This window comes from Hoplias malabaricus, chromosome 1, assembly GCF_029633855.1.
Source record: "Hoplias malabaricus isolate fHopMal1 chromosome 1, fHopMal1.hap1, whole genome shotgun sequence".
Classification (NCBI taxonomy): domain Eukaryota; kingdom Metazoa; phylum Chordata; class Actinopteri; order Characiformes; family Erythrinidae; genus Hoplias; species Hoplias malabaricus.
In genome coordinates, this window is record NC_089800.1 from 12,522,954 (window position 1) to 12,543,525 (window position 20,572).

At 38.9% G+C, this 20,572-nt stretch overlaps 1 protein-coding gene across 2 annotated transcripts; it reads left to right on the forward strand.

The window, feature by feature from the left end:
- The first annotated feature begins 256 nt into the window (after positions 1–256).
- lztfl1 (leucine zipper transcription factor-like 1) lies at positions 257–12,612 on the forward strand. 2 transcript variants are annotated; one of them, XM_066678055.1, is made up of 10 exons: positions 257–499; positions 1,643–1,767; positions 3,161–3,355; positions 6,600–6,657; positions 7,180–7,251; positions 7,488–7,553; positions 7,735–7,812; positions 8,133–8,309; positions 8,706–8,809; positions 11,256–12,612. In XM_066678055.1, exons 1-10 carry the CDS (start codon positions 497–499, stop codon positions 11,272–11,274), a joined length of 897 nt encoding a protein of 298 aa, XP_066534152.1. In that variant the 5' UTR covers positions 257–496; the 3' UTR covers positions 11,275–12,612. The 2 variants fall into 2 exon arrangements, with proteins under 2 accessions (XP_066534152.1, XP_066534153.1); XM_066678056.1 differs by having other exon boundaries at positions 8,151–8,309.
- The last annotated feature ends 7,960 nt before the right edge of the window (positions 12,613–20,572 follow it).

Consider the following 20,572-nt stretch of genomic DNA (forward strand, 5'->3'; position numbering starts at 1 on the left):
TGCCTATAAAAATGCTATAAACGCATACCTAATAGTGAAATTGTGCACTGGAACCTGGATAATGACTGTTTCCTATATTTTTATGCATCTAGATTCAGCCCATTTCCATTGATAGGTGGAGTTACACATGTGGTCCCACCCTTTATTTTCTAGAATATTTATATCTAGAATTTTCTAGTAAGTATGTTTACCCCCGCCCCTTCATGCAGTTTGTATCTCGCGCCATCTGCCGGCCGTCCACAGTCGTTGCCGCTGCAGCTGGTTAGTAACGCAGTGACGCTGTTCCGTTTCCAAGCGCAACAAACGGCAAGCACAGAGAGCACAGAGCTAACTAACATTTAACTTATTCTAACGCTACTGCTTAAATAACCACTTCACTGCTCAGTTTGGAGCTTGGATGCCTTGCTTTGCTTTATGGGCACACATTTTTGCAGATTCTGAGGTCTTTTTTCCCTTCCGTCAAAGCTAAACAGGAGCCTTTTTTCATCCTGCTGCAATGGTAAGTAGCTAGCTAGGGTAATGTTAGCGGAGGAGGCTGAGCTGTTAATCAGTGAGCTTCCTTTAGAATTCTGTATCTTCTTATAAGAAAGGTACACTGCACCATTCAATGTGCTGTAATACACTGGCTTGTTCTTTTTATTTCTGCACGACACTAGCTATTGAATGAAGGCAAAGATGGACTGCACCATCCGTGTCAATTGTGAAGCTATTAAGACATAACAGTGGATAGTATGTAGTGATCGGCTACTTACATTAACGATACTACTCAATGCTGAAGACAAAAGTGAAAAGTACATTTATTTCCAAGTCAGAAACTCACCAGCACATCTTTTGAAGTCTTTCATAAGTGAAATTTGAGTCTACTGACTTCTGTAGTAGCATATAAACTTATTTAGCTCTTCTCTCTTCAGTGTGTTTCTGAATAATGACAAGTAATTTAAACATACAGTTTGAACCCCTCTGTGAGTATTTAATTGCATTCACATTCACAATTACATTCACAAGTCAGGGACTAATTTTGGATGATTTCCATTTCATTTTAAAGTCCAACTCCAGTCGTCGGTTACACCCCAAAACTAAGCTCCTTTAGTCAAAATTACATTTTTAAATAATCCCCTAGTGGCTTAACTGTAATTTTACTCTATGTTTTCACTCAGTATGTATGGAATATGCAATTAGTCCCTGCCTCTATTTCCACTTACCCCTCTGCCGCTCACCTGCAGTTGAACAAAGCCCCACTTCACATACTGACAGGATTTGTTTCTTAGATTTATGACATAAGAACCCCAGACTGTCTGATTTTGTCTGTTTGAGATTGTTGTCAGAGCCCTAGTGTCAAAACTGTAATTGTCAGGCTTGATATATCACCTAGGATGTAAAAAAAAAAAACACACTAACACAATAAAAAAGTGCTTAATCTGCCCAGTGGACTTTTTTTTTGATGATATTTCATGCTTTTTTTGCAGAGAAAATAGGATACAAATTGTGTACACAACCGAATGCCTGTGTCCACAATGTGTACACATTAAAGCAATGGAAGTCATGCGATTATATAATCTGTCATCTTTTCTTTAATATATTTGTTATAGTATATTGTACCGCTGAAATAACATCCTCATTCTCTGTTTGACTAACGTTCCAGGCTGATTTGGGGTTCAACGAGCACCACCAGAATGAGGTGATAAACTACATGCGCTTTGCCCGCTCCAAGAGGCTTCTGAGACTCAAGACCATTGACTCCTGCTTTCAAGACCTCAAAGACAGCAGGTTAAAAATAAAAAAGACACATTGGTTCATTTACGTGTGTAAGTGTGGCTACCTATGATGATAGAATAGGCTGCATGGTGAGGTAGTGTCACTGCCACACAGCCCCGGGTGAGTCCTGGGTTCAGTCTTGGCCTCAGGTCACTGCCTGTGAGGAGTTGGCTGTGTCAGTGTGGTTTTCCTCTATGTACTTCAGTTTCCTTCCACAATCTAAAAACCCCTGTTGGTAGGTTGATTGGCTGTGAATGTGTGTGTAAGTGTGTGATGCCCTGCAGTGGGCAGGTGTGTTTCCTGCCTTGCGCTGTTGTTTCTCTACCAAAATAGCAGAGGTGTGGTGAGCGTACATGCATAGCGTTCAGGTGGCAGTATCCATCACATTGGTGGTGGTTGAGATGACGTCCTAATGTTTCAAATAATGTAAAGCACTTTGAATGTATAGAAAAGTGCAATAATTGTACCCAAGTAATAAATTATGCAAACAATTTAAGGAAAGGCTGCATGTCTGCATTTTTTGCATTTAATGCACCGTTTTATTTATTATTATTATTTATTTATTTATTTTGCACAGAGTGTTTGTAGTGAATCATGAAAGACAAAATTTGAATTCTTACATTTGCTTAAACTCCTCAGAGTAAACAGACTGCATAAAAATGCAAATATTTGGCAGCACTGCTGTAAAATATTCAAACCACCTGAACCACAATCCTCTAAAAATATTTCATATTCCTTTAGTTTCATAGTTTCATATCCGTTTAGCTCAGAAAACTTTGGTTAACTACTAACGTCTTCTGCCTTGAATCTTTGTGCGCAAGGTAGGATCACACCCTGTAGGAGGCGCTGGTCTTTCACAGGGGAACTCACTCACATACACACACACCTATGGACACTTTTGAGTCGCCAATCCACCTACTAATGTGTTTTTGAACAATGGGAGGAAACAGGAGCACCCAGAGGAAACCCATACGGACACAGGGAGAACACACCAATCTCATCACAGTCAGTCACCCGGAGCAGGGCTTGAACCCTCAACCTCAGGACCCTGGAGCTGTCTGAGAGCAACACTTCCTGTTGCGCCATTGTGCTGCCCTCCGTATCCATATTTGGTCAAGTGCTATAGGCCATGTTTTGTAAGAATACCTAGTTTCAAAATGCTTAGGAGTTAATCTTGTAATCGTGTGTGCATTTACATGTAAAGTTTGCTTGTTTGTAATTTAATGATTAAGCCTGTTTTTTTTCTTTGTTATCTACCTTGTCCACTGCTTCACTCATTCTTCACATTGTCACACACTAATGCTCTATTCTCTCTTTCTCTCCACTTCTCCCTCTTACTCCAATCTTGTACTTTCCCTCGTATACTCTCTCTCTGTGTGTCCCGTCCCATCCCCCCACTCTCCAGGCTTGTGGAGGAAACGTTTACAGTGGACGAAGTGACGGACATGCTGGATGGTTTGCAGGTTGTGGTGCGTGGGGAAGTGGAGATGGAGCTGATTAACACAGCCCACACCAACGTGCTGCTGCTGCGTCAGCTCTTCTCCCAGGCTGAGAAGTACTACCTGAGGCTGCAGACCGATATCTCAGAGCTGGAGAACAGGTGAGTGTGCCATGGGCAACATTTTAGGATAAAACACAGAGAAATTAAACATATAAACAGAGTTACAATATGATGATCTGCATGTGGTTGTTAAACAGTAATGTAATGAATGTCAGAATGAATTATAATGAGATACGATGTATCTGCTCAGTTTAGGTCTGTAATAATAATAAATTACTACAAACTATAATACAGCGATTATATTGCAATTTCATGATGCAGTGTTTTTTCTTGATTATTTATTAGAAAGTAAGTGCGCTATCAGAAAATAGCTGATAAAGGGTGTATTATAAAGAATAGAAATGCACCAAAAATGCACCGAACATTATCAATCATTTCTGCTTGTTTAAAAAGTGCTATAGATGTGTCATGTTAGACATTATTTGTGGTTGATATATTGTTCTAGAAATAATAGGGATAAAGAATTTTATTGTCATTTTAAGACCAATTTATGCCATTGGTTTAATGATAATATACTAGCACAGTAATGCAATTGTCAGACACTAAAAACAGAATATAACAAATGTTTAAATAACCTTAAGATATAAAGCATAAATAAAAATCACACTTTTCAAACAAATAGACATAACGGCCCCAGAACAGAGAGACCAGAGAAAACCAGAGAACAGAATATATAAAGTTGCTGACATTCATTCTTATGTAAACTAACAGGTCAGTAAACACAACAGGCGATATTTCCACAACAGGCGGTAACAAGTCTACAAAAATGAGCAAGTGTTCAAATATTGTACAATTAGATGATAATGTAATATAGACAGGCCTATATACAGTACCACACAAACGTATGGACACATCATGTCATTAGTCATTGGTGGAATAGGACTATTCACTGTATATAACTGTGTACCAGCGCTACACCTCTGCACAACCCAAGTTATGACCTCAAACACATTAAGAAGGAGAGCGTTTCTACTAATTAACTCTCGACGAGGCCACACTGTACACTGTACTGATACTTTACATTGACAATATGTGGAAAATGGCCCAAAACAAAGGAAACCCTCCCTGAGATGTCCAAACATTTGACTGGTACTGTATGATACTGTATGCTTGTATCATAGTAAAACTATGTCTCAGACAGGCTGCGTATTTGGGACCATTTTATTTAATATCTCTTTTAATGACACATGTATTGGGATGTCCAAAAGCAAAGCATGGTATTTGGTAACAAAATTGTAAATTAAAACATATTCATAGAACATCACAGGGGAAGTGCATTTTGTCTGTGAGGTCAGACACACTTTCGAATGCCTACTCCCTTCTGAAACATTACTGAAACTTTCACTAAATTTGACCGGGTCATGGAGCCATGCCCTTTTCTCCAATCAAAGAAAGCCACTTCCTTCCTTGCCCTGCAGCTCATATAGTAATGTCAGAAGAAACCACACAGTTCATGAGGCAGGCAAAGGTTCATGAGACACTGCCTGAGACTGGTGTAAAATCCATCCACAAATCTCGTCTATACTATTGATTCCTATTGCTCTAAAAAGGTTTAGTTTCGGATAGTGATAGCAAACATGACCTGACTGGAATGGAAGAATTTAAAAGTGGGTTTGATACAGTCATGTTTGCTTTCATTACTGTAAAATGGATAACTGCCGATATGAAAGTTAACCAAGGCACATTTCAGTTAGTGCAGCTGACACAGTGTCAGATTTGAAAATGCGTGTAGTAATCTTTATGTTTATGATCCAGATCTAATCATTGAACATCAGTACTTAACCTCATAGTTGCCCTTGTAGCTGAATGCCATAACTATGTGGCTGATTAAAAAATCAGAGAGCCCCATTAATGTATTTAATATTCCTGTTCCTAAATAGAGTGCACATCTAAGGCTGGTGTATATTGGATAGATGTGAGAGATCATTTTTCAGACACCTTCAGTTGTTATTGTTATTCTTTATCATATAACCACTATGTGCAGAACTAGGTTTCTTATTTATTTTTTTTTTTTGGTGATGGAAAAAGTTGTTAAGGTGAACCTCCCATTGCTTTTTTTTTTTCACACAAAATTTTGAGGTTTGTTCGTTGGACTGAACAAAGTGTAAAAAATGAGAGTACGTCTAACGTTAACTGTGGTTTCCAAGGCCATGTCAGAGTCACGTTGAAGAGAAAGGTGCAGTCAACAGCAAAAGCACAGATCAGAGAAAGCCAAGAAGCAAACAGTTGTGTGTTTTTGTTTGTGTGTGTATGTGGCCAGTGACCCTCTCTTTCCCAACAGCGTAGGAACACACTTCATGGTGGCTTACCCAAACACACTGAGAGGGAAAACGCCCTTCTGTGCAGGCCCCATATCATACTGTGCGCCTGCTTTATCAAACCACACTTAAAGCATTGCTGTGAAGTGCTGATCTGTTTACCACCAAAGTCTTAAAGTGTTAAACTGTTTTCAGAAAGAGGTGCAGTCTAAATGTTAAATATGTAACTGCCATAACTTTCTCCACATGAAATGGAAAGTAGCACCTGTCTTAAGGTTGTGGACATTTAGAGCTGCTTGTGTAGTTTACTACTGTGCCGGTTTTTTAAAGACCTACAATCTGACTAAACATAACATCCCAATTGCTCAAGTTGACATTAAACCCAATCTGCTCTGAAAGGTTGGAGCCACTCTCAAGTAGGATGAGATAAAGTTGTGGTAGTGATCTAAAATTAGTCATCCATCACCATTCTTGATATCACTGCTCTTATGGCTGGAAAAGATCCTCACAGAAATGTTTCAGTGTCTACTTTAAAGCTTTAAAGAGGAGCAGAGCAGTGGAGGGAGACAAGCTCCCAATTAACACCATTGGTTTTAGAAGTAGTGACATTAACATGGTGGTGGTGTGTCAGTGTGTGTTGGTGGTACGAGTGCTTCAGAAACAGCAGTGCTGCTCGAGTTTATTATATATATAATTTTTTTTTCTGTATGAGTACAAAGAGCATTTATAAGAGCACTGGAGCTGATAAGAAAGACACTGACTATAGAGTGTGTGAATACATTTTCGTACTGGCAAAGTATTTGCTTAGAAAAACTGAATTTTGGTCCAAAGAATGCCAGTAAATTTTTGTCATTTTCAAAGATACCAGTGGATTTATGATATATTTTATGGTGTATTTGCCATTGCAGTACTTTTATCAGTCTGTGTATTGCTTTTGTTACAAATCTTATTCTTTGTCTTTTTTCTCTTTCCTCTCTGATTCTCTGCTGATTTCCCCTCTTTTTGTTGTTGTCTCCTTCCCTCAGAGAATTACTGGAGCAAGTTGCAGAGTTTGAAAAGACTGATTTCAAATCCAACAGCAAGGTGTGTCCTCTGTAGCGTCATAATTCCGAATATGTCAAAGAGACATAGGAGGGAGAAATAGGAACATCCTCGATAAACTCTATAACACCTTAGTAATCACAAATAAGCATGAAAACGCTAAAATGCAACAAGATAGTTTGTTAAAACAATGCAATTAGAAGAACGCAATATTGATTCCAATATTTATTTACATGCATTTTAAAGAAAGTTTGATAAAATGGGTACTGGACAATGCCTATAAATCTGGCCTTTGTCAGTGAGTGGTTTAGAAATGTTTAAGCTTCTGCACTGACACATAGAATCAATGTTTTATTAGTTTGTTCTATAGTTAGTGGAATTAGAACAGCTAAATATTTACTGCCCAGAAATATGGCTTTATTCATTTACTGAGATGTGTTAAACATTTGCACAGTACGTTACATAAACCATGTATAAAGATGTGTAAAGACGTAGATTATTTTGCTTTATAATTCCATTACTACAGGTCTAGTCAAGAAATACTAATTTCTCATGTCTTTTCAGGTCAATCAGGAATCCAGTAAACCTAAGTTAGCCCCACTAAACGAGGGGGGAGTGTCTGAACTACTCAACAAGGTAAATACATCTTCATCTTAACCAAGATTTGCTCGTCCTGGTAGCCAAGTAGTGACTTCTTTTAATGCATTAAAATATTCAGCACTTTACAAAAGCAGTGTATTTTCAAGAGACAATTTCTCTGGTTTGCAAGGATGTAATTTTACTATGATTCACTATAAATTAAAAATCTTTATGTACTTTGTTTATAACTGTATTCATTTTAAAGGTAACTCAGCTATTTTTTTTTTTACCAGGAGATTTCCAAACTACAAGAGGAGAATGATAAACTCAGAGCAAGACTCCGCACTTTAGAAAGCCAGGTAAAGAAAGTAAATTAGGATATCAGGATTTAAGAGAACGGAATGATTCTGTAAACAGGAAGAAAACAAGTCATAAAGGTCACGGTTAAACCACTAACCTCTTTATGAGCTGCTTTTAGAGCAGGGAGCTACTTTAACCTAAAACTTAGCCAACATTTATGTTTTATGTGTTACATTGTAGGCCATGAGTGCTTTGGATGAGAAATCCAAGGCTGAGAGGGCCCTGAAGGACCTTCAGAAGATCCAGGGAGATCAACAGGTATATCTACACAGATACAATGAGGTCTGACTTAAATGAATGTTTTGAGAACCGCTTTAAGATTGTATAGTGATCTGAAAACATCTTGTAGACATTTACCTCCACTGCATGTAGGTTTTTTTTTTTCCCCACACATTTTCGTTGGTGACTTGATTTTAGTTTTCTCATCATACCTTTCTTTGTCCTCCATTGGCTCTCTGGAATTTGGGGTATGTACTGCATGAGTTTGGATATATCAGAAAGAGAAGTACCACCTTGTGTACAGTTTTGCGGTGAAAATCCCACCAACATCATGTAAAGGCGATCTTGTCCTCTTTTAGTGCACATTGCGTGCTCAGGAGATCTCCAATCTGGAGGACACAGTAGCAGCTATGCAGGCTGACTTTGAGAAGTCTTTGACTGCCAGTGCCGTCTCTCAGAAGGAGTTGCAGGACAATCTTGTTTCTGCAAAACACGACTTGCTGCGGGTTCAGGAGCAGCTCTCTCTCGCTGAGAAGGTAATGAATGTTAGGCTTAGATTAACTGCTAAGAAAGTGCATTTTTGTTTTCTCCTGTAAATCAATCATTGCTGACAGGTGTTGGTGGTGGGGCGGGCCCACAAGGCAAATGAAAGAAGCATAATGCATGTTACTTGAGATAATTCCTCTGTAGAGGGGATTTGCCACTTTGTTTTGTTTAATAAGGAGTTTCATCTTTCTATGAATTATAATGTTTAAAGTAAGTTCCAATGGAGTCTAGAAACAAAAGACATGTGTATGGGTGTCAGAGGCAGGGGAGCTCAAAAATATTCTCATCTACAAAAGTGGGGCACTGCAGCAGAAGTTTGGGAACCACTGGTAAATGACAACATGCAATTGTTGAAAAAAATGAAAAATGTGTTTTTATTCATTCAGGAGCTAGAAAAAAAGTTTCAGCAGACAGCTGCATATCGGAACATGAAAGAAATCCTGAGTAAGAAGAATGATCAAATTAAGGATCTGAGGAAGAGATTACAGAGGTGAGAGCTTCTGAGTGATTCCAGATAACTAGTTCTGATTCTACTGAATAAAGATGAACTCAGCCTATATGTTTCTTTTCTGGAGAGACAACAATGTTTATATAAATTGCATGGCTCCCTAAGTATATTGTGAACTACTGTATGTGTGGTTAGGCTCACCTACATTTAGTTTCATTGGTTTCCTGTGAAAACAACAACTGTATATGTTGTATATTGATATTTACTTAGAAAAAAAACTTTACTACATCAGATAAATAACTGCCTTCTTCCCTCTTTGATAATGTGTATGCGGGTGCAGTTTAGTTTTCAGATGCTTAGAGTCTGTTGCATATTTGATTTTTTTTTTTCTTTCACTTTCAAACGCACATGCTTAGAACATACGGTGCAACACAAGAGATGTTGACACTGTTAGCACAGTTCAGTAGCAGGCTTCTTGCAGGAAGAGGGATTGAGAGCTTTTTGATCTTGAGTTGATTTTGAAAGAAGGGAAGTAAGACAGATGTGTAGTAAGTAGGGCATCATGCTGTTATCGGTTTTCTTTCAGACATGCACAAGGTTCTAGCCAGTGTTTTTCAAAATCCCAGACTTCGGGGTCAAACCATGGGATAATCAATGCTTTGTGTTAAAATGTGTGTATATTTTTTGTATACACACACACACACAAACAAACAAAAAGGCAATATAACACACTTTATACATATAAAAAACACAAATCCTTTTGGAAGAGTTATTTTATTCTTTTATTTATTTATTTATTTATTTATTTATTTAATTGCAATTTTTTTTTCACTGACTGCATTTACTTACCCCAGTAATTTTCTTTTAGATCCAACAATTAGAACGTAAATGAATTGCATTTTCATTAAAAATAACTTTGTAGCTGTAATTAACTGAGCAGTTAGAGTGGTCCCTGATCAGGACTCCTTTCCAAGTGGCTCTGCTCTATGTGGCACTTAAAACACTGGTTTCTGCATGTAAACAGTGCAAGGTATGTCTAACAGAGCCATTTGAATGATTGTGTGACTGTGTGGTTCCCTATGATGGACTGGTGCACTGTCCAGAGTGTGTTCTTGCTGTTTGAAATTCAGCAGGAAGAATCAGGAGCCTGGAGCTTGCTGTTGACTGGAGTTTATTTACAAATGAACAGAGTCATGTACGAATACAGCGGGGTCGATCACAGTCTATCACTGAATGTCCTGGTGTTTGAAGACTGGAAGTTTACATTCTGAGATTTCCTCACACGCATGCAGAAAAGCATGGACACAGCTCTGTAATTTTGTTCCCAGTCTAGTCTAACACCAAATATGTTTTAGGAGGGCCTTATATCTATTGGAGAAGTGGGGGAAGGGAATAGAAGGAAGAAGACAAGTTTGAGAAGGAGTAAGGGGATGATGAACACCAAAAAATATGCAGGAGGTAGAGATAAGAAGGAATGTTGCTATCACTTGAGAAACAAAAGGGTCTTTTCAATATAAATGAAGAAGTGAGAGGACAAGATAAAGGAACAACTATCTCCTCTGTGCAAAGAGGAGATAGGGTGGGGGGGTGGATTACAGGAAAGAGACTGCTCTCTCACTGCTTTGCATGCAACAATTCTGGGTAGACTCCAGACCCACCGTGACCCTGAGCTGGATAAAGCAGTTAAATAAAAGAATAAATGTTAGAAAAAATAAAAAGCTACCATTTCCTGATAGTGACAGCCCTGTTTTGTCATTATACCACATTATGACACAAATTTGTATTCAAGAAATTTCCATCTTCAGAACGGAATATGAGCATCAGGGATGAGGAACTGTTGTGTAGTGTGATTAAAATCACAGAACAGTACTGTAGCGTTTGAGATTCCCCACGACATCCAAACGAAAATATTCCTCGATGATGACTAATAGGAGGACAGAGTGCTGTCTGGCGCATATATGTAAACATGGAGAAGAGAAAGGGGGAGGATGCTGCTGCAGCTGTCAGGTGGAACAACGAAACTGGGGAAACCCCCTGATATTAAAACATATTTTGGTATCAGAATATACACCCAGTATTTTTTTCTCTCTACAAAACATTCACCTACATACAGTGTACAATCCATACTCTCCTCTGTGTAACATCCAGGAACAGGTCCACAGTTGTTTTTCTTTACAGTACTTCTGTAGCTATGATTTATACTTGATGGTTGGTTTGTGTCAAACATGTAGAATAAGACACGTCACAAATTTTTAGCACTAGTCTGACATAGTGAACATTAAGAACAAAAAGAGTGTGTAATCTGATCCCATCATAAGGCAACTTTGCTCCCTGAATGGGGAGGTTATGTGCTCTAAATGTTCAGGCTATAACACTATATTTACTAATATATTTGAATATTACAGTCCTATTAAAACCTTTATTCGCGTATCAAATTTTTATGAACCTCACTGAGAATCACTATTCCTCTGTTGTGCTTTTTCCACAGGTACGAGTCTGACGAGTAAAGTCTTGCCCCATAGGTCACACCTGCACGAGGCAACAGAGCGGCTTTTACGTACACAAAAGGAGCTAGAGTCATTTTTAACTTTATAGCTATACACTACAAGATGGCAAGGGACCAAAGAATGAACCACAAAAGGACTAATGGGGACTTGGTATGGAATGGCTGCCATTTTTAAGTTCCTCTTCAGCTAGATCAACCGTTCTAAATAAGGCTTTAAACGTTTTAACAGATGTGAAAAGTTGCACAGAGGCTAGGTATACATTTAGATGCATCTGTATTTCTTGCAGCTTGAGAATCTATAAATGTGTGCAGTTTGTCTTGTAAACAACACTTTTAGAACTGTCATGTTTTGCACTGAAGAGGAAGATTTTCACGCCTAAAGCAAGTTCTGAGTCCTTTGACCCTGAGGCATAAATTCTTGTCTCTCAATTTGACCCTTTGTTGTTGTTTTCATCTTTTCTTGTTTCTTACTTTTTTAAATTCATTTCTTTATGCTTTAGGAATACAAATAACAGTAACTAGTCGCAGACAGCAGCTAATGGAGTGTTCTCCAGATAAAATCATTGTAGAGACACAGTATGTGTTATTTCATTATTTCTGTATTTATTTTGTGACAGACAATATTCCATCTGTATTTGAACACTGAGCAACAATGTATACCATTTTCTTATGAATATTAATTTCTAAATCATGTGACACTACAGTGAAAATTTCTTTTGGTTTATGCCTCATTTTGCACACTTAGATCTCTGTTAGACTTCAGAACCAGTAAAGAATGTACATTCCCGACAGACCCATTAGAATGTCCAAGGTGAATATGTAAAAGAAAATTCACCTTAAAGGGTAATTCTTCTGATTTATCAAACTTTATTCATGATTTAAGGGTGAAGAACCTAAAGAAATACCAATTGGCTTCTGTACAAAGCACAGTTAATTTTCAGACCACTTTGAATGATTAAATTAAACAATTAAATTATGCAGGAAAACAAATCAGTGGAATTCCCATTTACAATATTTCCTGTATTGCACAATATATTTTTATACAAATTCCACACATTTACATTCACAAACTATGACTGACTGATAAGGAGTAATGTATGTGTGTGTGTGTGTGTGTGTGTGTGTGTGTGTGTGTGTGTCTCAGTCTCACATATATTGGGATGTAATGGTAGTGTGTATGTGGTGATGGTTTGATTTACAGCAAAGTTGGTTTGGTTTATTTGCTGTTCATGTTTACCTATATGAAACTCTCTAACTTTCATTTCATGTCTAGGACTGAACATTTCACTGTCATCCAAAATAAACTCTGTCCACATAAGTGCAATGACAATTTTGTCCTAAGCTAAAGTAGATCTGTGCATGAGTTTAGTAAGTATGAAATATCCATGCACAAACCTACACTGTTGGAACTCACTACAGAGGAACAGTCATGAACAGTGTAAACAGTATTCTCTGAGCAAGAAAAGTGAGAACATAGCATTTATGGAGGTGAGGAATCTTTCCACTTGCCCATACATGCATTCACCATGTGTAGAGGACAATTAGGAAAAAACTGACTGTTTCCAAGAGTCCAATTTTTCAAGGCCAATGTCATCACATATGTCATCTAAGTAGAATAATCTAGATCACTTTGGACTTACAATTCACCACTTGTAGATTAGTGTTTTGTGTCTGATGGCAATCTTGTAATCTCTAAATGCCAAACTAAAATCCTATAAAATGTTGATTTTCCTTCTTTGTCCTGAGGCAAAACTTTGCCTAGGAATAGATTTTTTTTCCAGCAGATTTTTTTCACTCCCTCCCTCCCCCTCAGTTTCTACACATTAACTCGCATACCTTATTTCTCCCAACCCACACATAGTTCACTCTCTTGTCGCCTGGATTATTCAGTCCAGTTCTGAAATTTTAAGGAGATCTGGTCATTTTTTAATGTTAGTTATTGCACAGTGCCCCTGTGATATATCTGGAGCTCCCATTCGACAGCGACTGGAGCAGGATGGATGCCTTAGGCTTGGGCTAGGCTTGAGAAAAGAAGACATTGGTGGTTTGGGGCACAGCATAGAACTCACAAGATCTAAGGATTCATCACCAACAGGGACTACTTTTTTCATAAACCAGATGTATACCCTGAATGGTGACTTGACCTTGTTACCCTGGTCAACCTCAGGTCTTGTGGACTATAAGCGTTTAGCTGGACATTGGTCCAAGATGAGCGAGTTTCACGAGGAGAATGCCGTTCTTGAAGCAAGATTAATCACAGGAGCGGATAATCCAACATTGGAGACTGGTGCTATGCTGAACATAGTCAAGCAAGTAGACCAGCATGTGGATTATAGTAGGCAGGTGGCGGATCTTCTTCTGGAAATACAAGGACTACATGAAGTTCTAGACAATTTTCGATCAACTGCATTTGAACTTACAACCAGGTAAACCTAATCTAAATAATAATAAATATAATTATGCACGGTTTGCTAATATGGATGTCCCCTTTGATAAGAATAGGAAATAAAGGTGAAATATCTTGATTGAAATCATCCATTAATAGAAATCAATGGCATTGACCCAAGCAGATATCTGACCAATCACAGTAGACCTATTTAAACTGTACAAGGATGACGATAAGCACATTCTTCCTCCAAGACACAAGATGTCAACCAGTAATGCATCGCCAATGGACAGCCCTTCATACAAGAGGACATCTCCAACAGGCCAGGTGTATCCCATCAGCTGACGGACGTCTGAGTTAGCTGGCGTACTGCCTTGTGATGAGAGGATGGAGTAATCCAGCTAACTCCTTCAGAAAAAGCAAATGTTTGTGGTCACTCGGTCAGTTAGTTTGAGGTTTCCTTAGTGCTAATATACAGCGATCAACCATAATGTTATTACCATCTCCTTGTTTCTACACTCACTATCCAGTTCCACATCAAACAGGAGCACTTTGTTTTATAATTACGGCTGTAGTCCATTTTGTTACCCTGTATATTTTATTTCCCCCTTTTCATCCTGTTCTTCAATGGTCAGGACCACCAGAGAGCAGGTATGATTTGGGTGGTGGATCATTCTCAGCGCTACAGTGACATTCATGTGGTGGTGGCGTGTTACTGTGTGTTGTGCTGGAATGAATGGATCAGACACAGCAGTGCTTTTAGAGTTTTTAAAGCTTTCAGTGTCACTGCTGGACTGAGAATATCCAGCCAACAGCGTCCTGTGTCCACTGATGAAGGACTAGAGGAAGACCAACACAAACTGCAGTGACAGATGAACTTCTGTCTTTGACTTTACATCTACAAGGTGGAGCAACGAGGTAGGAGTGTCTAAAAGTGGATGATGAGTGGACACAGTTTTAAAAAACTTGAGCGGCACTGCTGTGTCTGATCCACTCACATCAGCCCCATGTCAGTATCACTGCAGAGTTGAGAACGATCCACCACCCAAGATCATATCGGTTCTGTTGGGTCCTGACCATTGCAAAACAGGGTGAAACAAATGAACCTTATAATTATAAATCTACTCCTGTATGGTCAGTGGTACTCAGAGAATGGACAGTGAGTGCAGAAACAAGGTTATGGTTGGTCAGTGTACATACACTGCAATATGAGAGCCATCAGTCATTCATGTGAGTTGTCTCAGCACATTTTACTTTCTCCTTCACCCAAAGCTCTTTCTCTCTCTTATTAACACATGCATGACTTACAGGAATGCAAATGAGAGATGATTCCAGTCTCTTCTACATGTTCACGCCAGCTGCATTAGCTTCTAACATAATGGCCCAAGGCTAATTCCACTTTCATTTCCACTTTTTCAAAGGACAGTTAAAACAAAAAAATAAAAACAGTAAGAAGTTTCCATGAATACCGAACGTGGAACATTACTGTTGTCTGTTCTTACAGATATGATGTTGAACGGAGAATTAAGTTCCAGATGGAGGCTGGAATTGCTGCTGTGAAGAAGGTAATGCCATGACTCTTATAAGTAACCAAATAAATTACAGGGGTCTTCAAAAAAGAGAACACATTGGTGCAGGAGGACAGCATGAGGCAGACAAACACCTACACTGCGTGAAAGGTTGGGTTGAGGTGTCGGGCAATGGGCAATGTGTTTAGGGTAGGGGTGTAAATAGTTGAGACATGCAAATAATATTCAGCTGCTTTTTTAACCAACAACTAACAAATGCTTTTATGGCTGGATTACCTTCTTCCTTTGGCACTAAATAAATAAAAACTACAAATGTATATTATTTGAGCTTACTTTAGCTTTTAGATTATGATCACATGATGTTTAATTTTCAGTTCATACCAAACTACAAAAATGTATCACTGTGTTGAAACGACATTCAATTCAAGAGACTTGTTTACACCAGAAAACCCATGATCATGGCAAGAACTGACAAGATTCCATTATAAATGTGACCTTTACTTTGCTTTTTTTACTTAACTAAGCAAGCACTTTTACATTTTATCAGCCATATGTAATAAGTAATAACCAATAACTTGGTAAAGGAACAGGGTCCATTCAGAGTCTCCTTTGATATATTGAGTAACACCACACTCTCTAGTTTTTATTTTATTTATTTATTACTTTAATAAATCCTGTCCACTCAGTTTTGTCTCAAAAAATAAACAAATAGAGCATAAAATGAATGGCTCATGGGTCACAGAAATGTCTCCACACGTGAAGGGCACAATAGAGCAGAGATAGTAGCTCAACTTTTGCTGCAAAGTAGTGTTGTTCCTCCTCCGTCATCTTCATCCGTGGTCACAGGACGCAGTTGACTGCTTGTTCTTGGTTGGCCAACTATTCTCAGTCCAGCAGTCACACTGAGGTGTATAGACTCCAGCAGCACCACCTAAATAATACCTACTGTGCAGCGGTCCTGTAGGGGTCCTGACCATTGAAGAACACGATGAAAGGGTGCTAGCAATGTATGCAGAAGGACTACAGTCTTTAATGGTAGAACTACAAAGTGGACATATATGGTAAATGTAGCTGATATAGTAGAGCAAGTACATTCTGTATTCATATTATAGAAGATAGCATAAAATACTGTGTATGAATTTATTCTTCACTTTTATTTCAAGGAAATGAGCATGTCTTTACACTTAGATCTTTGTTTTCTCTAGGACATTCAGGTTATGTCAAAGATGCAGCTTGAGCTGGAGGTTAAGAGAGCAAGTCTGAGGAAGGAGCTGTATTTATTCTCCAAAGTCCAGCAAAAGGTCAGCCCTGTAAAACCTTCCACTCATCAAATATATACAAATACGGAGGTTGCAAGGTACATGATGCCTCCAGTCCCATGGTCAGGACACTGAGCTTTCTACGTACATTGATGAGGTGTCTGAGTTTGTGTTAGCCACATTTTGCAAAAGCAACAGTGTCTCTGAGGAAACGTCTTCACACTCACAGAGTGGTGAGTGGGGGGCTTTCTTTTATACGATGGGGTCTATGGCTATAAATTTGCTTAATGAGATCAGGAAGAGAAAAAATGAGATACATAACATCTAAATTAGAAGTGCATTACCGTATTTTAGAATCAGAATCTTTAATTGTCATTTCAAGTCTATAGTCGAGGAAATAGTAGGAAGCAGAGAAGAGTTGCCGTAGAGAAAAAGGTGCACCATATATCAGCCCCAGAGTGGCCGCTGCATGTGAATGCGTCACTATCTTTGATACATTTTTAAGAACGAAAGTATTTTTTCAAATGCATATATTCTCTGATCAGCCATGACATTAAGAGCAGCTACAGGTGAAGTTAATAACACTAATTTTCCTCTTACACAGGCACCTATTAAGCAAGACGATTCAAGTTTGAATTACTTTATTATTGTTGTTATTACTATTATTATTAACAATAATATTAATAATAATAGTAATAATAATAAACAAATTTATATAGCACCTTTCATATTTAAAAATACATCTCAGAAGGATTCACTATAAAATAAACAACAGAAAATTATACTTAAAGTAGTAGCAATAGAAATGAAAGTAAGTAATGTGTCAAATAAATTAAAAATAGAATTTCATTTTCAAATACACACAACATTTTAAATAGAAATATATATTACATTTTAACTTCTCTCATGAGCACCTATGACACTTGACGCAACACTCTCGTAAGTCCACACCAGACAACACTTTTGTGAAGGGAAATACCCATGCTCCACTGTGAGCCTGTGATGGTCCTTGGAGAAACTAATAACGAGAGACTTTGAAAAAGCTAAGAGACAGCAATCCTTTAAGTCTAACTAGAATCATTTACCTTTATTATTAACACGTGTGGTTTGAGTCATGTTTTAAAATGCTGAAGAGAAAAGCCCTGTTTAATTTGGTGTAGTGATATAAACAACAATAATAATAATGCTTTTTATTTGTAATGCACTTTATATTTTAAGGAAGGTAGATCAGGACAGGTTGTGAATACGGAAAACCTTGTCTGTATCAAATTACAAAACTGAAGACAACACTTAACTTAAATGACGTTCAAACGACTTGACACAAGAAAACTGTGATCAGGAACTGAATACATTTTACATTAAAAAAGGTTATTTTACATTTTATCAACCAGAGCTAATTTCTATGTAAAAGCCTGACCCAGACATGGTGCTCTATGGCAGTCCAGCCTTCTGGACAAGCTGTAGTTTTGCTTTTTCCTAACTCAGTGAATAATGTTTTACAGTAGTCTAGTCATGAAAAAAACAAAAGCAGGGATCAGCATTTTGTAGTTTAAATGAAAGAATGCTGCATTTGGCGTCACGGTGGCGCAGCAGGTAGTGTCGCAGTCACACAGCTCCAGGGACCTGGAGGTTGTGGGTTCGATTCCCGCTCCGGGTGACTGTCTGTGAGGAGTTGGTGTGTTCTCCCCGTGTCTGCGTGGGTTTCCTCCGGGTGCTCCGGTTTCCTCCCACAGTCCGAAAACACACGTTGGTAGGTGGATTAGCGACTCAAAAGGGTCCGTAGGTGTAAGTGAATGGGTGTGTGTCTGTGTTGCCCTGTGAAGGACTGGCGCCCCCTCCAGGGTGTATTCCTGCCTTGTGCCCAATGATTCCAGGTAGGCTCTGGACCCACCGCGACCCTGAACTGGATAAGCGGTTACAGATAATGAATGAATGAATGAATGCTGCATTTGTAACGCAACAATGTTAGATTTAAAACTAACTGGAGTGGGGTCTAAGATTACCCCAGGATTTCTCATTTCTTCCTTTGATTGTAGAGCCAAACTGCCTTCCTAACTCAGAAGACTGATTAACACTGACTATCAGAACATTAGGTGCCCTCAGTGTGCCCATACTGACCACTGTTCAGCAGTGTTTCTTCCACATCATCAGCTGGACAGCTGGGTGCATTGTTTACAGAATAAGAGATGAGTTTATCGTCGCTGACCAAAGAAAAATGTGTATGTCCTTCACACGGTGTAAAAATCTCATGAGGAACTGAACCAACACACATCCTCCAAAATCTTTTTTCCATTGACTTTCTTTGAAAATTAAGAAAGTTTTCTCCTCTGATAAAGTTACTGTTTTGTTGGCACATATTTCTCTTTGGACATTGACAATATTCAGACTTTTATGCAAAAATTTGAGATCTGGTCAAAATATGGGTGGCACAGTGGTGCAGCAGGTAGTGTCTTTGTCGCGCAGCTCCAGGGACCTGGAGGTTGTGGGTTCAAGTCCCGGTGTGTTTTCCGCATGGGTTTCCTCCGGGTGCTCCGGTTTCTTCCCATGGTCCAAAAACACGTTAGTAGGTGGATTGGTGACTCAAAAGTGTACATTGGAGTGAATGTGTGAGTGGGTTTTGCCCTGTGAATGTCTGGTGCCCCCTCCAGGGTGTGTTCCTGCCTTTCGCCTAATGATTCCGGACCCACCACAACCCTGAACTGGATAAGTGCTCACAAACAATGAATAAATGAATGAATGAATTGCCAAAATATGATTCATGCTAAACTCATACATTTTTGCGCTGTACTTCAGATATTATATATTACGTAAATATGTTGTTTTTTTGTTTTTTTTTTACAAAATATTAATAATAAAAAAAATGGGATAATTGTGATTTCTGATTGTTGCCTGCATGGGAAACCGGTGTTTGAATTGATAAAGTTGATCACACTCACACAAACAGAATCCTTGGTTTCTCACAAGAGATAAAATCAGACATATTTGGTGAACAAGACCAAATGTGTGTGTGTGTGTGTGTGTGTGTGTGTGTGTGTGTGTGTGTGTGTGTGTGTCAGTGGTGGATGCTGGTCTTTCAAGGAGGGGAAGCTCAGTTTCGGCCTACATCATAAAATGTGTCGGTTTATTTATACATAAATTCTACCCTCCGTTCCTTTTCAAGAAAATGATCTGTGACCCTGTCGTACCAACAAGGCGTCTTTTCCAGGGATTTGACTAGTGTCCTCTCAATGGCCAGCAGAGCTAGGCTTAAACGGCCTTGGCCCATGTGAAGTGTGTCCGCCTGTGCTCCCTCGGATCTTTACACCAAAGTATCGCTGATTCGCTCATTTCGCTGTCAATCAAAAAGGGATTCAGCATCAGACAGATCATCCAATCATCATGCAGAAGCTGACCGTCCGGGCCAGCCGAGGCCAGCCCACTGCCCCATAGACCCCCAGAGACGCTGAGCGTCCAATGGGCGGGACAAAGCCCAGCCTTTATCCAATGACTCGTCTCGTTTCGCTGCACTTCGCTGCTTTGCTATTGAACTCTGTGGACGCTCAGCGTCCTCACTGTTTAAAGCACCATGAAGCTGCGGGAATGATTGAGAGGAAAGCCGCGTCTTTACCAGTGATAAGAAGCTGATTCTGAACAAAAGTTGAGCGCGTTGTAGTGCATATTTATTCAATGAGATGTACACACAACAGTATATATTTGATCACTTATTTTTTTGACATTTTAGGGGAAGCTGAGCTTCCCTTGCAGTCTTAGAACAATTGCCTCTGGTGTGTGTGTGTGTGTGTGTGTGTGTGTGTGTGTGTGTGTGTGTGTGTGTGTGTGTTTGTGTTTAATAAAACAGGGAAATAAAACTTGACGAAATAAGTCTGTTCTGCCACTTTGATATGCACCCATTGTAGATATAGATGTTCTGTTGTAAAACAGTTTTCATAATCTCAGTAAAATACATGTAAGGGGATGTTTTGGGAACTAAAGGAATTTTTCACTGACCAGTATCTATAACAACACTCGATGGTCATTAACCCTAACGCAGCACTGTTGGTACCGTACCTGAATATCTCTCCACTTGATATGAGTCTTCTTTCTGTGTAAAAGATAAATCAGGGCCAACACTATGGAACATCGAGG

What these genes read in the sequence shown, in the direction of transcription:
- lztfl1 (XM_066678055.1), top strand. An exon ending in ATCTCAGAGCTGGAGAACAG is followed by an intron (nt 3,356 to 6,599) that starts GTGAGTGTGCCA and finishes TCCTTCCCTCAG; the next exon opens with AGAATTACTGGAGCAAGTTG. An exon ending in AGATCCAGGGAGATCAACAG is followed by an intron (nt 7,813 to 8,132) that starts GTATATCTACAC and finishes GTCCTCTTTTAG; the next exon opens with TGCACATTGCGTGCTCAGGA.